At 42.4% G+C, this 17,636-nt stretch overlaps 1 protein-coding gene across 2 annotated transcripts; it reads left to right on the forward strand.

The window, feature by feature from the left end:
* The first annotated feature begins 11,127 nt into the window (after window positions 1-11,127).
* LOC137333292 (chymotrypsin B-like) lies at window positions 11,128-16,366 on the forward strand. 2 transcript variants are annotated; one of them, XM_067997451.1, is made up of 7 exons: window positions 11,128-11,179; window positions 11,302-11,405; window positions 13,212-13,291; window positions 13,624-13,705; window positions 14,676-14,864; window positions 15,985-16,110; window positions 16,205-16,366. In XM_067997451.1, exons 1-7 carry the CDS (start codon window positions 11,128-11,130, stop codon window positions 16,364-16,366), a joined length of 795 nt encoding a protein of 264 aa, XP_067853552.1. The 2 variants fall into 2 exon arrangements, with proteins under 2 accessions (XP_067853552.1, XP_067853553.1); XM_067997452.1 differs by having other exon boundaries at window positions 13,624-13,676; window positions 14,650-14,864.
* Window positions 16,367-17,636: the final 1,270 nt, after the last annotated feature.

The following is a 17,636-nucleotide window of genomic DNA, read 5'->3' on the forward strand; positions in this document are numbered from 1 at the left end:
CAGCTACCTTTAAGAGATTTCTAAGAAACATCCTCCCTTTAAGAGATTGAGCTCCTTCTGGTGGTAGAATGTGCAAATTGCATTGATTCCACGTACAAGCCCTGGAAAGGAATGCCGACTGCAGGTAAGTGCTCCGGTGGGTCCAAACTTGCGTCCTGTTTGCGCAGGGGCCATTGGGCGTGGGGTACTAGCGCATCGCGTCCAAAAACGGCCCCTATCGAATTTTTCCCCCTCCATGTTGTAGGAGACGTGTTTCAGCCAGCAGCCATTTGGACATTTAAATCCCTGTTTAACAGATGGGGATAAAAGGTGAGTTATTGCAGCAGGGCACTCAGTTCTCTCAGACAAACTTTTGGCTGGGAGGTCATTGTGTTTAGACTGAGAATTCTTGGTTTCCGCTCAGAATTGTTCTGTTTACACATATTGACCAACTTTCCGAACCCACTCAAACTGACACCATCAGGATAGGGGGTACGATGGCTCCAGTACCTGTGCCAACATTCCACTCATGGAGGAGTTGGACTCCTCCATCTTCTGCGCTATTGTGGAGAGTGCGCGTGGCACCTGCTCCAGTACCTCGCAAATGTGCTGCTGTCCCTCGATCATTCTCCTTTTAGAGGATGGCCCCCGGGGATCAGCACCTGCGTCCAGCTGAGCAGAGCCTGGAGAGGAGTTCTCCCGCCGACGCAGACTCTCCACAGCTGCCCCTGCCGCCAGTGTCTGCTCGTGCTCACTTGTGTGTGGTGACTCACCAGTTGCCAACCCAACTAACTGACTACAAGGACCCACCGAGGTGTGTGTATCTGCACTGGGGGATGGCTCGCTAAGATGTGATGGTGCACCCTCAGAGGCCAGGGCCTCCTCTGAGGAATCATCCTCTGCTGTCACTGCAGTTATTGAATGGCCTTTAAGAGAACAGACGGCAATATTAAGTATCATCACAGATGTGTCATGTTGTGATGAGCATACTGAGGTGTTCAACATGGCAAGCATTGTTAACATCAATTCATGTTGTGCGTGATGAATGTTAAAGTTGTGTCACCAGGTGTTTGTCGGGTGCCAGTCTCTGACGGACAGGCACTCGAGGGTGCGGATGATCTGCAGGGCTTCCTCCTCTGTGTCTGTGAGGACCACTACTTGTTGTGGCCCCCTCCAGTCCTCGCCCTACTGCGTGCATTCTGAGCTCCCTTCTCCTAGAAGGGGAGAAAGTACAGACGTGTGAGTGAGTGATGGTGAAGTGGCCAACCGATGATTGCATTGGTTTGGGTGAGGCTGACTGTGAAAGAGATGCATCAGAGGGTGAGTATGAGACAGCAACATCACATTGGATCAGGATTAGGGTGAGTGGTAGTGGAATGTAGGAGAATCAGTAAGTGTACTCACTTTGGCTGACCTAGTAAGTCATTGAAATGCTTCCTGCACTGAATCCAGGTGCGGGAGATGTTGCTGCTGGTGACCTCCTCTGCCACCTCGAGCCATGCCTTCTTGGTGGCAGAGGCAGGACACTTCCTCCTGTCAGCCGGGTAAACAAATTCCCTCCTCCTCCTCATCCTGACCAGTAGCACCTGGAGTGAGGCATCATTAAATCTTGGTGCAGCCTTGCCCCTGTGCTGCTCCATTGTGTGTTCTTGATCTTTGCTGCAGCAAAAGCCAGTGGAGCAATGGCCCTTTAAATCTAGATGATCCAGCTGACAGCCTGTCATGCGGGTGCGCAGTCCGCCCACTGTGCAGCTTTTGGACGACAAACTCAGAAGCCACGTTAAGGGCCATCAATTAAGTCGCGATTGTGTGGGGAACAGTAAGTTTTTATTATCCGGGTTTGCCGCGCGCCCATTGACGCCCTCGCTGCCATCCCGCCGTCATTTGAAAATTGAGCCCATGTTGACCAAGCAAAATGGTGAGAGCTTTGCTTTCCATCTAATTATGCAATACTTGACCCAGGAGTGCTGGTTACTGACACTGGCTGCCAGATTTAGAAAGTGTTCCAATCCCCAACATCCTTCACTTTGATAAGCATAAAATTCACTAAAGTCACCAAATGTGTGGTCTTTAATTAAAGTTGCCACCAGGTGGTCAAAAAAGTAAAAGCCCATGGGATCCAAGGGAAAGTGGCTAGTTAGATCCAAAATTGGCTCAGCAGCAGGAAGCAAAAGGTAATGGTTGACGGGTGTTTTTGCGACTGGAAGGCTGTTTCCAGTGGGGTTCCGCAAGGCTCAGTACTAGGTCCCTTGCTTTTTGTGGTATATATTAATGATTTGGACTTGAATGTGGGGAGCATGATTAAGAAGTTTGCAGATGATACAAAAATTGGCCGTGTGGTTGCTGTGAGGAGGAAAGCTGTAGACTGCAGGAAGATATCAATGTTACTAGTCAGGTGGGCAGAAAAGTGTCAAATGGAGTTCAATCCAGAGAAGTGTGAGGTAATGCATTTGTGGAGGGCAAACAAGGCAAGGGAGTACACAATAAATGGGAGGATACTGAGAGGTGTAGAGGAACAAAGGGATCTTGGAGTGCATGTCCACAGATCCCTGAAGGTAGCAGGACAGGTAGATAAGGTGGTTAAAAAGGCATACGGGATACTTTCCTTTATTAGCCGAGGCACAAAATGTAAGAGCAGGGAGGTAATGCTAGAATTGTATAGAACATTGGTTAGGCCACAGCTGGAGTACTGTGTACAATTCTGGTCACCACATTATAGGAAAGATGTGATTGCACTAGAGAGGGTAGAGAGGAGATTTACAAGGATGTTGCCTGGAGAATTTTAGTTATGAAAAAAGATTGGATAGGCTGGGGTTGTTTTCTTTGGAACAAAGGAGGCTGAGGGGAGATTTAATTGAGGTGTATAAAATTATGATGGGACTGGATAGAATGGATAGGAAGGACCTATTTCCCTTAGCAGAGGGGTCAGTGGCCAAGGGGCATAGATTCAAAGTATTTGGTTGGAGGATTAGAGAGGAGCTGAGGAGAATTTTTTTCACCCAGAGGGAGGTGTGGGTCTGGAACTCACTGCCTGAAAGGGTGGTAGAGGCAGAAACCCTCAACTCATTTAAAAAGTACTTGGATGTGCACTTGAAGTGCCGTAACCTACAGGGCTACGGACCAAGTGCTGGCAGGTGGGATTAAGCTGGATAGCTCTTTCTCAGCCAGCACAGAAAAGATGGGCCAAATGGCCTCCTTCAGTGCCGTAACTTTCTATGATTCTAAACAATTTAATATAAGTTGCTCAGGTCACTTTTTTCAGATCCATGAAAGCCTCTTCAGTGCACTTTGGAATTTAATTACCTTCAACTTTCTTCTTTGCCAACTTTTTGAGATAATTTATACATTTTATGCAATTGAATTTTAGATATTTTATTAACTTTTTTAAGACATATTCTGCTCCTGGCACACACAGAGGACTTCTCCGGGTTTTCCGGGTCATTTGCACAAATGTGCTACCAGTGCGATTTGCATCAAGCACTGGGAGTACAGAGGCTGGAGGATAGGGGGGAGGCAGGGAAGAGCAAGATCTCCTACGCAGCGCAGTAAAAGTCCTGGCATTGCTCCTTAAAGCTCTATTTGCACTTCCTGCTGTCTGCAAATGGTTGAATTCTGCTTTTTCTTGACCATATTGTGCTGAGAGAATCCAGGAGTCAGCCAATTCACAGCAGAGAGGGAGGACAGCTCCCTTTTCTGAGGGAAACTGGCAGGACATGCTGAGGGGGCGGTGATGGCAAGGAGAATGTGCCATTTTTGGTTGTGAGCTTCACCCTCTTCCATCCCCCAGGCTCTGTGCTCCCAGTGCTTAATGCAAATCGCATTCCCTTCCAAAGAGAGGAAAATCCTATCCACTTTATATTGCTTCTCATCTAATTGATGTCTTAATTCATTTTAATTTTTAAAGATGCATAATTAAAGCTTATTCTGATATTTCCATTATATTGTTATTGTAAAAGCTGGTGCAATCCCTATTTATGCATGACAAGTCCTTCACCTTCCTAGGAAACCTTCCACAGATGGTGGGTAGGGCTATTAAAACTCTCCCAATACCCATTTTGCACGCTGTTTGCTCTTGCACTCTTCCCTTAGGAAGCACAGTGGCCAACAGCAGGCCTCAGGAAGCACTCAGCATTGCAGCAATCTCTTTATAATTGAAGTCCACAAGCTGGAGGTGGCACATTAGACCTCAAGCCCTTGGAATTGCTGGCAGAACTTACCCTGGACGTAGAGCCCACCATTCCGAGGTCCTCAACGGAGGGCGGCATGCTGAAGTCCCATCAGCCTCTGCTCCTAGCTATAAAACTCCTCTTCCTCCAGCATTTCCCTAATGGAACAGGGAATTCCCCAATGGAATGCCCATGTTACCCAAGGGGTGCTGCTGCCTATTTCAAGCAAGCTATCTTCAATGGTAGGGCAGCGAAACCTCAATTCTAAACAAAGAAAAAACAACTATTTAAAGATCTAATCCACATAAATAAGCCAACAAAAGTGCAATTAAGGATGCTTTGTTCCAACTTTTAAAGCCACACAGCATTAGCAATGGAGCAAAGCTTCAGAATTCCTGGACCTACAAGCACCTACACCCCCAAATGCAGAGTGTAATGAGTGCAGCCTCATCTGAAACCCTGGGACTGGCGCAAATCAGAGCAAAATGGCCGCAAGATCACTGCCCCTGTTTTTTTACCTCCTCTGCACCTGACACACACACCCCAGCCGTGAGCACACTGGAACAGAATTCCAGCCCCATGATCCGAGTATAAGTTTGACACTTGGGATTGGCAGGGCAGATTCAGGATGGATTTTTGTATTTCATGGACTGTTTGATTAGAACACACAACTCTGATTCAGTAAACGACAGTCATCTCTACCCCCCCATTTGCAACTCCATGCATTAGCAGTAGTTAGTATAGAATAACAGATATAAAGTGGCCTCTTGAGCTGGTATATTCAAATAATCCTGCCTGTTTATTAAGTTTGCTATCATACAATCCTTTTTCTGCATGGAGGTGAATATGTGCGATAAATGAAACTCGGACGGGTCTGTATAAAATATATGTAATAAACAATGAAAGGAATTGGGCTGTTCTAAAGTGTGTAAGAGAGTACACATGGTTGCTAAACTTCTATTTAACTAAAATGTTGTGCAAGAAAAACATCTAGTCATTTACAAAAGACAAGGCCACACTTATCAACCTGTCTACAGAGCTGTTTTGAAAGATTTCTTTCTGCAGCTATTTGAGAACTTACCATATGTGCAGGAATATCTACTATTGTTAATGAACCAACGGCTATCACATTTCAGTCCCTTCCAAAAATAGCAAGATTCTATTCACTTTATACTACTTTTCATCTAATTGACGTCTTCATTCATTTTCATTTTTTAAGGACACATAATGAAACCTTATTCTGATATTTCCATTTTATAAAAGCTGGTACGCAGTAGTCGATATAGAAAGCTGAGAGTTTGGCCATAAAATTCCCTGGGGGTTTTCCTGGTTGCCTGCTGTGACTTCAGTGGAAGGCTAGTGAAACCCTCAGGGATACGATGTTAACAGTCATTTACAACTTTCCCTGGGAGTTCCATCAGTCTCCTGCTGAAGTTTAGGCGGGAGTCAGGGACAACCTCCACGGAATTTCAGGGCCTGTATGTCCACAACCAAGGTGCTCACAGGCCTGAATGCTGTGCTGAATTACTGGACCTCAGTTGGGATAGTGTTACAACCCTCAGTGTCGCTGGGCTAAGGGAGGGATAAAAAAAAGATCAACCAATGTTTCTATCCGGTGACTCATGCTAGAAAGGGTGCAGGCATGAATGTTGGATGAGGACACGATCAAGTTCGGCTGTGAATAAATATATATATGTGTATATATAAATATACACAGAGAGCGAGAGAGAGAGAGCGAAGGTGGGAGATACTACTGTTTATGCCCCTCCTGAATAACACCCATTAACAACTACTCTGTTTTCTGACCTTTAACCAATTTCCTACCCATGCTGCCATGCTCCCTTATATACCGTGCACCTCAATTTTGTTAACAAGCCTCCTATGCGACACCTTATCAAAGGCATTTTTTAAATGCCATTCCAGCTCTCTCAGCAAGCACCAGGGTTGAACTTCAGAGAGATACATCCTCATTGACCCTCGTGTCTCCAGAGGAACCTGTTGTATACAACATAAGTTTAAAATGAAGCTCTGAAGGAATGGTCTTTTGTTCCTCATGGTGCTCAACTTCTATTGAATCAACAAGAAAGTTTCTAAGAGTTTACAAACAAAATAAAGACATGGGGATAGAGTTTCCGCTTTGGGTGCAATCGGAAAATTGCACCCAAAATACACTTGAAATTGCGCTGGTTAGGTTCCAATTCAAGTTTCCGCTAAAATTCATTTGCATAATCACAAACTTGAAATCTTCCATGAACCAACGCAATCGGGCAGCGTAATAGAACGTAATCGATCTTTTTTGTTTTTTCCATTAAAAAATATTCATCGCTGTATTTAAGAGTGGTAACATGGCGCAGTTTTGTTAATACAGCTGAAATTGGGTTTATCAACACAAAATAAGCATTGTTAATAAGGGTGTCCGGTCCTCCACCTGTGAGAAACCTGATTTAAAATCACTGAAAAGGACATAAAAAAAACTACACTGAACCATTTAATAGTTTCATTGGTCAGTTTCTTAGTATATTAAATATTCTTTGATATGAAAACACTTTTAAAATGTGCCCACTGGTGTCTGTGCAAGAAAATTAGTGCAATTTGAAGAGCCTTCCCAGACCAGTGCAATCGGCGGAAACTCGTAATTTCGACCTGGGGGCCTGGCTAGTTTTGTGGGCAGGGCCTGATCCGGGCGAATTGAATCTTGAACCAGTGTCAAAGAACGTCGGAAACACCAGCGTAAGTGGTTTTGGGCGAAACTCACTTGCGTTTAAAATTCCCCGATCTTTTGCGCTGGTTCGGCCGATTCCACCCGGATTGTGCTGGCGTAAACAAGAGGAAACTCTACCCCAAGGTCTTATTTATCAAGTTTCCTATCAAAAGAATGGTGTGGTGAAAGATTCTTTGTACAGCTGTTTGCGAACGTGCCATGTGTGTGGAAAATCTACGATTATTATATCATTAATGAACTAATGTCTATCATGTTTAAATCCTTTTCAAAAAAAGCAGACGCAGTTGATTTTACTAATATGTGACTTTTATGCGTATTATCTATTCTATTGATCCTTTTTTGAGTTGTTAAGTGCACATAATGGATGCTTTAAATTATATAGCTGAAATGAATTGCTCCAATGATTTCTCTTACTATAGGTTGTGACATTCCAACCATTCAACCTACTGTTACTGGTTATGCAAGAATAGTAAATGGTGAGGAGGCTCTTTCATGGTCTTGGCTCTGACAGATCGCTCTTCATTCAGGTATATCAATATTATTCTTTTATATTTAAAGAATTTTGTTCATAAAATTCTCCTCTGTCAGTGTGACTATCAAAGCATTTTAGAGAAAAGCGCCAAGGAATGACACAAAGATATAATCATGATTTCATTTGTTCTAAGAAATTTGTGATAAAAATATATTTGTAATCCTTTATAATAACACGACTTGGTTTAGTTCATTCCAGAGCACCGTACACTTAGGCCTAAACTTTAACCCCCAAGAATGGGTAGGTTGGGGCGAGAGGCAGTAAAAATTTTTAAAGTTTAGAGCAGGAACGAATCCCGGCTCCAACCCACCAAATTTCACCTAGACGAAACTGGGTGCGCGAGCACTTCAGAAACCTGCAGTCCCCCTGGCAATTAAAGCCGGCAGGATGACATTTAAAGGGGCAATTAAAATAGTTGAAGTAGTTTAAGTGAATTAAATTTTAGTGTATTGAGGCAGACTGACGATTTTAACTCTACCTGAACGTATCTCCCGTGGCCTCTGAAACACGGCATGGAAACGAAGGTGAGTTGCAGCCGGCAATCATTTGGACCTTTAAACTGGTGATTGACAAATGTGAAGAAAAGATGAGTTTTTGCAGCAGGGCAATCAGTTCTCTCAAACCTTTGGCTGGGAGTTATTTTTGTTTCGACCGAGATTTCGTTGTTCACATTCAGATTTCTTGTGTTCACACGTATTTACCTAAATTTTAGACACCCTCAAACTGACACCACTATGGGGGGGCGCAATGGATGTACTCAGCAGTACATCTGAGGAGAAGGCACATCAGCATCCGCGGCAGGCACGGCGGGCAGTTCTGGGAGTTGCAAGACAGAAGTGCGCCACAAGGACCTGTAGAAGAGCAGAGAGGAGACCAATGGAGGGGCCGATATCGCATGAGGTACTACCCTCATAAGAAGGTCTACAGGCAGAGGTTGAGCTTCATGGACCTCTCTGAGGAGAATGCCTACGAAGGCTCAGGTTGATTCGCCAGGTGGTCACAGACATCTGCAGGCTCCTTCACGCAGAGGGGCTGCTCCCGACTGGGCCTGGTGGCCACGCATTGTCAGTTACAGTTAAAGTCGCCACTGCACTCAACTTCTTCGCTTCCAGATCCTTCCAGGGCGCCACCGGTGACATCACCAGGATCTCTTAGTTGTCTGCACATAAGTGTATACGACAGGTGACTTGTTTGCCAGGGATCGCTTGGGAACACGCACAAAAAATACATTTCCCACCCACTTATTAACCCCCCACCCCCACCCCCGCTGAGGTCCCACCTTGTTGTTAAAATTTAGGCCTTAATATCCAACACACACTAAATCTACATTCTCACTTGAACAAAACTCTGTAATTCACTCCATTCCTGGATTAATTGAAGAGGGAAAACCTTTTGTAAAATAATTTTATAAACTGTCTCTCGTACAGATAAATACTATAAACAGAATAAAATCTCTCTGCATGTTTCCCTAATTGTTAATGTAAAATTTGTAAGTGGATTGGTAATATTTCCTCTTTCTATTCTGAGAATGTTTCTTTGCTATAGGATAGTGTTAGGAACATAGCAACAGGACTAGGCCATTTAGCCCCTCGAGCCTGTTCCGCCATTCAATGAGATCATGGCTGATCTGTGACCTAACTTAATACATCCACCTTAGCCTCATATCCCTTAATACCTTTGGTTAACAAAAATTATTGCTTTTCATTTCTGCAATGGTTCTTTAATTAATGCTTCACACTATGGTATGATGTGAATATTGCTGTAATATCGAACCATGTAAACATACGATCACTCACTGTAATATACAGTTCCTCTATTACAAGACATTATATCTTTTATTTTGTCTGAAGCAAGACCAGACATCATATGGTCCTTGGTGAGTATAACAGAAGCTCCTCAGATGAACCAATTCAGATTAAGTCCATTACCAAGGGATGTACAGATTCTTAACGTATTATTCTCAAAGAGGTCTCCAATTGGGATTTAGTTCAAATCCAAAAATCTAGACCAACTGGATCAGAAACACAACATGGACTCCCTTTAGCTGTGATTTGGGATTGCAGTCAAATACACTAATGATTTGGTGGAATTTACGAGGATAATTTCTTGCTCTACAATCTGTGACAGTTTGAAGCACTGCTAGGTCCGTAAAATATTTCAGTTGCCAGCAGTGCAATGATCATATCACATTGTTTCATGGAAGATAGTTTTAACTCTAGTCTCAGAAAAGAATGTCAAACACACAAAGTGTACAGCATTTCCATTCTCGACATTATCAGCCCTTGGCGTATGGGACTTTTCCCTTTCCCATCTGTTGCAAGTCCTCACTCATCCTGAATGGAATCGGAAATCAATGTATAATGCCACTGAAACTCTCATCTCCTGCTGCATTCACCAATCACGTGTCTCCCATTTGCCTGCCTGGCACAACCAATGACATCCCAGAGTCCATGAAGTGTGTAACATCTGGTAGCAGCATGACCCACTACAATGATTGATATTTAAAAGAATGACTTGCATTTATATAGTGCCTTTCACGACCTCAGGACATCCCAAAGCTCTTTCCAACCAATGATGTACTTTTGAAGTGTAGTCACTGTTGTAATGTAGGAAACATGGCAGCCAATTTGCGCACAGCAAGGTCCCACAAACAGCAATGAAATAAATGACCAGATCATCTGTTTTAGGTGTTGGTTGAGGGATAAATATTGGTCAGGATACAGGGAAAACACCCTTGGTCTTCTTTGAATAGTGCCATAGGATCTTCAACCTCCACGTGAGAGGGTTTAACGTCACATCCGAAAGACGGGACCTCAGACAGTGCAGCACTCCCTCAGTACTGCACTGAAGTGTCAGCCTAGATTATGTGCTCAAATGTCTGGAGTGGGACTTGAACCATCAAAGGAAAGGTGGGAGAGAATGAAACTCTCAGAAACCAGTGGAACATGATTTGAGGCATGTTGAAGATATAGGAAGGACTGTTGAATGGTGGAGGTAATTAGAAGAAAGTGTCATCAATAAGATAATATGGGAGACTTTGATGAGGCTGTATTGTAGTATGGGCCCTTGATCTGTCTGGATATCTGAATTCCTTTGGTGTGTTTGATGCCGACTCTCACAAACACATTCACCTCATTATGCCTGTACTCGGTAGGTGAATGTGGCTTCTGCAGAGGTGTCACAAGCCAAGGCTGCGAAGGGCTGCCTTGATCTCTTAGGAGCTAACCTTTCACAATTTCTTAATAGATCAACTAATGGGAGCACAGTGGATTGACTTAAAGTAAAGACATCATTACTGTTGCCCGGCAGCAGTAATTGACCTGCATCATCCTGTGCAGATTCTCATGGACCAGCTGTGCGTTGATGAAGTGATAGTCCCTTGTGGTTCATGAATGCACAGTTATTGTGTACAGGGGCACATAAGGCTGCTTGTATGAAATCAATGATACTCTGCACGTGGGCAAATACAAATGTTCCAGACGTTTGTCAATTTATAATATTTTTTCAAATTTTCGATAACCTTGTACTCTTCATATTCCACTTGTTTACCTTGGAAAGGAATAAGCAGCATGTGCACTTGTTCATTTGTTTTAATGGCATTTTTTAATCTTTTTAAATACTATCCGTTATCTGTTTATGACATTCATATTGTATGGCACCTAAGGTTCATGGCAACAGAAGTATATAAAACCCTTCATCGTTTCCTAAAGCTCATAATACCACAAACCATGGCATTTCTATGGCTTCTCTCCTGCTTTGCCTTCATTGGAGCCACCTATGGTAATTTTGTTTCAAATCAAAGTTCTACTTTTAATTATTGAAATGGAAGATGTTGTTTTGGATATTCAGATATTGTTGATAATACAAAATTGTAACAATTGCTTCTTTCTATCTGGGCGCAGGCTGTGGCACTCCAGCCATCTCCCCTGTTGTCACGGGCTATACTCGAATTGTCAATGGTGAAGAGGCTGTTCCAGGATCCTGGCCATGGCAGGTCTCCCTTCAGGTGAGCTCTTGTTAATGAGCTATATAGAAAAGTAAATGGATTTATAGTTCATCTGTTGAAATTCAAGCACTTAACAACATCCTATATCGAATCCCATTAGATTGTTAAAAGCTCATAGAACATATGCAGTAAGGGGAAATAATGAAGGTCTATTTGTTGCTTTTTGCTCACAAGATTGATATGGATGAAGAAAGGCAGACAGCCCATCCTAGTTCATCAAGATGAAAAGAATCTCTGCACATCGCAATATTCAGTTGTTTTTTAAAAATAATTCCAGGGTTTTTATCTCCACTGTCCTTCTGGAAGACCATTCCATGTATTCCTCATTCTTTGTGTGAAGAGGAATTCCTGGTGTCAGCCTTATGTTGTCAGCAAATTTCAAGACTATGCTCCCTATGCCCAAATCCTAATCATGTATATATACTGAGAATGAAAGTGAACCCAGCACTGGCTCCTACACCACTTCCAACCCTTCTCCATCCAAACAACACCCATGTACCCTAACTCTTTATTTTATGTCCATCAATCAACTTTCTATCTGTGCTGCTAAAATTCCAGTTATACCATATGCCTGAATTTTTCTAATAAGCTTCTTGTAAGACACCTTATCAAACACCTTCTGAAAATCCATATAAACTATGCTTACTGCATTCCCTTTATCTATCCAATCTGTGACTTCTTCAAAAAACTTCAGTAAATTTGCCAAACACGAACTTGCGTTTAACAAATCCATGCTGGTTGTCCTTGATTAACATATTTCTATACGCTCGCTAATGTTATATTACATTATGAGTTAATTAAATGCCCACAAATTACATGAACTGGTGTATAGTTATCTTGTCTATCCTTCTCTCCCTTTTTGAAGAAAAATGTTACATCTGCCACTCTCCAGTCCCGTGAAGAGCCTCTGCTATCTCCTTTATAACTACTAGGGATATGGGCCAAGTGCAGGCAATTGGGACTAGCTTAGTGGTATAAACTGGGCGACATGGACATGTTGGGCCGAAGGGCCTGTTTCCATGTTGTAAACTTCTATGATTCTATGATTCTACTTTAAACTGCCGAGGGTGCCTGCTGTCAGGGCCCAGTGATTAATCCATCTTAAATTCTCCCAATGTTTAGGACCGATTCCTTTTCTAGTCATCTCTAACAATTGGTCCATATCCTCTTCTAGTACATTTACATTCTCACTTCCACCATCGTTTGTGTAAATAAAATGCAAAATATTTATTTATTATCTGCTACACCTTCCCGTTCCACAATTAGACTCAGTCTTTCATCCCTGAGTGGTCCTACTCTCTCTTTATCTATTCTTTTACTTTTTATATACGGATAAAAGCCCTTACCATTTCTTTTTATATTATCTGTTATCCTTTTATCATATTCCCTTTTAGCCTTTCTCATCTCCCTTTTTACCTCCCACCTGATTTTCAATAGTCCTCATAATTTTCTTTAGTATTATTATCTGTAATTTTATCATATGCTTCCCTTTTTAAGTTTCAGTTTAGTTTTAATTTCTCTGTTTATCCTTGGAACTCCATTCTTCAATGCACCCCTTTCCATTTATGGGAACACATCCATTTTCCACTCCGTCTATCTCATATTTGAAGATCTCCCACTGCTGATCTGTCAACCTGTTTGCTATCTTCCCTACCTAGTCAATTGGGTCCAGATGCCATCTTACAGAGAAATCCACTTTGTGGCAAGGACCCCCATTCAATAAAATTAGGCCCACTGTAGAATGAGCAACAACTTCAGAAGATGTTGCCATGGTGATAACGAACATTTTCTTTCTTTGTGTAACAGAGTGGCACCGGCTGGCATTTCTGTGGGGGCTCTCTGATCAATGAAAACTGGGTTGTCACTGCTGCACACTGTGGTGTGAGGTAAGTCTTAATACTAGGCCTGCAAAAAACAAACTGGAATTGCAACTCTAAAGCTTCATTCATGAGGGATAATGCAGCTTTGGCTGCCATTTTTGATCAAAGTAGAAGCTAGTGCAAGATCAACATTGCAGGTGGGGGAAGAACGTTGATCTGAAGAGTAGCAAGATCCTTCCTCGAATAGAGTTAGGGAAATAGAAGATGGCTGGAAAGTGAAGTTGATAAGAAAGAACAGTTATGAGTTTTAAATCCTGATAGATTGAAGCCTGGAGTTGCTGACATTTTGCTACCAACATACTCACTGTCACCTCTTGTTTCTCTTTTGTCTGGTACAGTACTGCAGATTTCGTTATTCTTGGTGCCCATGACAAAAGCTTGAAAACAGAATTGAGCCAGAAATCCATGTCTGTTGCCAAGGTATGTATGGATCCCTCTGTAAACCTAAGTTTTTACCTAGGATTCCATTTGAATTCAGTTCAAGTTTGGATTAAGCCACAGTTAAGATCCAAAATAAAGGAGGGAATTGGGTGACCACATTTGATGCTGGCATTGGATGTTCAAAATACAAAAGTGTTCCATTCTTTAGTACTAATATTCCTCACCTTGTTGAGCATTAAAACATCATCTGACAACAGAACCATCAATCAAGTTGATGCTAATTGGAAATAAGAGTTACTTTCAGGTGCTCATCGAGGTAAGAAAGAAGCAGTGGTGGGCACAGATACTTAGCATGTCACATGTCCCTAACCTATGGGCCCTGGTTTCAATCCCGCCCATATCGATGATGTGAAAGATTCCTTTCTCTGACGGCTTCAATTCCCTGGCCCACTGAGCTTCCAGCAGTATTTATTACCATGTGATGAATTGTTAGTAAAATTACTGGCATTATAATGATGGAGGAGACAAGCTCACACATACGTACAAACACACATCAGGCAGGCCTGAATCTTTAAAACTCGCTTGTTGGTATCAATGGACGTTTTAGCTCTAATATACAGAGAATATAATTAGGGAAGAGTCCAGGCTCAAAACTGTATCAAGAATATCAAATTTCATTCAAAAAATGAGAGAAGTATTTTATGCAGCAGTTTACATTGAGCCACCACTGGCATCAATCTGTTTCAGTTTTTATTTTGTACTTCTATTTATATTCCATTAACTGGCTGACTGGTCACTTTTATCCAGTGATGTGTTTTTAACTTGTATCTTCAATAAATGAGTAATGCCCCTTCCACAGATCCTGCTGCAAATTAGCCTTTGTTTAGGCAAGGGTTTCCCCTCTGAAATCCAGCAAAATCTGCAGCTATTCATCTCAAGTAACTGTGCACCTGTATAAATATAACAAGAGTAGTAAGCATGGCCACTATCCCTGCTCTTTCCATTACAGGTCATTACTCATCCCAAGTGGAACCGTTACACCATTAACTATGACGTTTCTGTAGTGAAGCTTGCATCGCCTGCTCTTTTCAACAATCAAGTATCCCCAGTCTGTCTTGCTGCTTCAACTGATCAGTACCCACAAGGCATGAAGTGCGTCACAACAGGATGGGGAAGGACCCGCGCCAGCCGTACGTCAGTTCAAAACTTTAGAAAAAAAATCTAACATGACATAGTTGAGTCTTTCTCTGCTGTAGTTATCATCTTCATATCTTCACACTTTTCCCTAGTGCAAAGTAATGGAAAGATTCACAGGCTGATTAGCAGTCTGACAGGCCGCAACATGAACGCTCCTTCTATGGCTGCAACCATAGTTAGGATGGGTAGTCCGATATGGCAGGAGGATTTTATGTGCTCCCACAATCTGTACGATGAGGGGGGACCACCCATGCTCACCGGACGTGAGTATCCCACTTCATTCTCCACTCGCTGGGACTGTCTAGAGCAGGATTTGAACCTTGCACCTTCTGACTCAGAAGTGTGTTTGTTACCAGTAAGCTAAAGGTTATAGTGACCGAATGTCACTTTTCATGTGCTCATAGTGAATGTCATTTTCAAAAATTATTTGTGGAAATGTTGTTTTAATGATTCAGTATGAATATGATTGACACTGGAAGGCTTAGTCGCTGCTGGTTAGTGGGAAGAGTTCTGGAGTTACTTGGATTTTTGCTGTCCAGATCTGTTTTTAGTAATAATCTTATGGCATCACAGAATACTGTTAAACTGATTGGTCCAATGGTGGGTTATAGTGAGGAGATAACATTCAAAAAGCCAACTGTGGAGAAGAGCAAATCCTGGTGTTAAAAAGTGGCTGTGATATGCAGAATTCATTTTTTTCCTAATAGAAATTATTGGATGAAAGGAATATTTTATGGACTACGGGAACAATGGGCTGGGGATAAAAATTCAGAGTCATAACTCAGCAGACCCTGGTGTCTCCTGGGGTTGCTACGAGGGGCTTTGGCAGTGGCCTGAGCACAGGGTATGGGCCTGTAATCTTGTAGGCCAGGCAGATGAAGAAAGGGGTTAAAATATAACTGGAGAGAGAGAGAGAGAGAAGCTTCCTCAATATATCCGCTCAAAGTTAAGTTAAAAACAAATAGAAACAAATAGCAAAACATTTTGTTCAGTCACAATAGCCTGAAAACGAATCTATTTTTTACTTGCATTGTAAAGTAACCCTTAAAGGATTAAAGCAGGGCAAAACCTTGAGCGAAAAATTGATTCAAACGTCATCTAATCTACTTTCAGCTGCCGAGCGCCCTGACAAACTGCAGCAGGCAACCCTTCCTCTCCTTAGCAACACTAACTGTAAGCAGTACTGGGGTAACAGGATCAGCGACATCATGATCTGTGCTGGTGCAGATGGCGCTTCCTCTTGCATGGTATGAACCCGTTCAGAGGTATTTAAATCTTTTTTCGATTGTAACAAAATGGAAACTAAAACCGTGGGGGTGTATTTTTTTCTCCTGTTTACAGGGTGACTCCGGCGGCCCTCTTGTCTGCCAGAAGAACGACGTCTGGAATTTGGTCGGCATTGTTTCCTGGGGCAGCCGCTCCTGCTCCACCACTAGTCCTGGGGTCTACGCCCGTGTGACTGAGCTCAGAGGGTGGATTGATGAGACCATTGCTGCTAACTAAATGCAAACAAAAATGTGAAATGAAAATTAAAATAAATGGATTAATTCAAGGTGCTTTTTAACCTCGTCTCTCTCTTAATGGTCCTGCCATGTGATGTACAATCCGTTACAGACTTTAAAAATGTTTTTACTCATTTTTGGGATATGGGCGTAGCTGGCGAGGCTAGCATTTATAGCCCATCCCTAGTTGCCCTTGAAGGCAAGCCTTCTTCTTGGAGCTCTGCGGTCCCACATTGCTGCTAGGTAGGGAGTTCCAGGATTTTGACCCAGCGACAATGAAGGAATATGTCCAAGTCAGGATGATGTGTGACTTGAAGGGGAACTTGGAGGCAATGGTGTTCCTATTCGCCTGCTGCCCATGTCCTTCTGTAGAGGTCGTGGGTTTGCGAAGTGCTCAGGCAATAAAGTTTGTAGTCTATTTTCTTTTATATTGGAAAATAAAATATTTGCATCAATTTGAAAAATACAGTAAAGTTGCACTTTCATTATAACACTGATACACCACAATCTCTCACACTGCTCACTCGCATCAATAGAGAAAAAAAACATACAAAAGCATCTCAAATCTAGTTTCTCTTGTATCTAATTCATCAGAAGTTTTCAAAAGGGAATTGGGTATATACTTGAAAAGGAAAAATTTGCTTTTGGTTATGGTGAAGGAGTGGGGGAGTGGGAGTAATTGGCTAGCTCTTTCATAGAGCCGGCACAAGCATGATGGGCTGAATGGCCTCCTTCTGTGGTGTATGATTCTATGATTTATTGTTCTAAAATATAATAATAATAATAAAGAAGCTTCCTCAAAATACCCCCTCAAAGTTAAAAAAAATGGAAAATACAACACACAGCTGCACACACAATGTAAAGTTTACATTTCCCGAGTTTATGTACTATAAATACGAGCACGCACCATGTTAAGAATGGTGGGCGGAAAACCACGTCCCTCAGTGGCTGGCGTTGAAACAAGGACTCATTGCATTGTTGACAACTCTAACTCAGTCTTCCAAAGGACCTCAAAACTGAATCTCTTTACCTCCTTCTGTCTTCCTACTACAGTCTGCAGGTTCTAATAGCCCAAGCTGGACCATTGCAGCTTCATGATTTACCCTGTTTTCTCACCCACTCTTCTACTTTGGTAGAGTTTTGCACGATAAGTCTTGGCCCTTCAACCAGATCTTTCAATTTTGAAAAAAACTTCTGTTGACTGAGTATCAGAGCAATTATATCAACTAGACTGCCCACACCAATCAATTTTGTTACCTCAATGAGCTCTG

The sequence above is a fragment of the Heptranchias perlo genome, chromosome 16 (assembly GCF_035084215.1).
Source record: "Heptranchias perlo isolate sHepPer1 chromosome 16, sHepPer1.hap1, whole genome shotgun sequence".
In the NCBI taxonomy this organism is placed as follows: domain Eukaryota; kingdom Metazoa; phylum Chordata; class Chondrichthyes; order Hexanchiformes; family Hexanchidae; genus Heptranchias; species Heptranchias perlo.

Coding starts and splice junctions, on each gene's coding strand:
- LOC137333292 (XM_067997451.1), top strand. CDS start 11,128: ATGGCATTTCTATGGCTTCTCTCCTGCTTTGCCTTCATTGGAGCCACC. Junction 11,406..13,211: donor CATGGCAGGTCTCCCTTCAG/GTGAGCTCTTGT, acceptor TTTGTGTAACAG/AGTGGCACCGGCTGGCATTT. Junction 16,111..16,204: donor ATGGCGCTTCCTCTTGCATG/GTATGAACCCGT, acceptor TCCTGTTTACAG/GGTGACTCCGGCGGCCCTCT.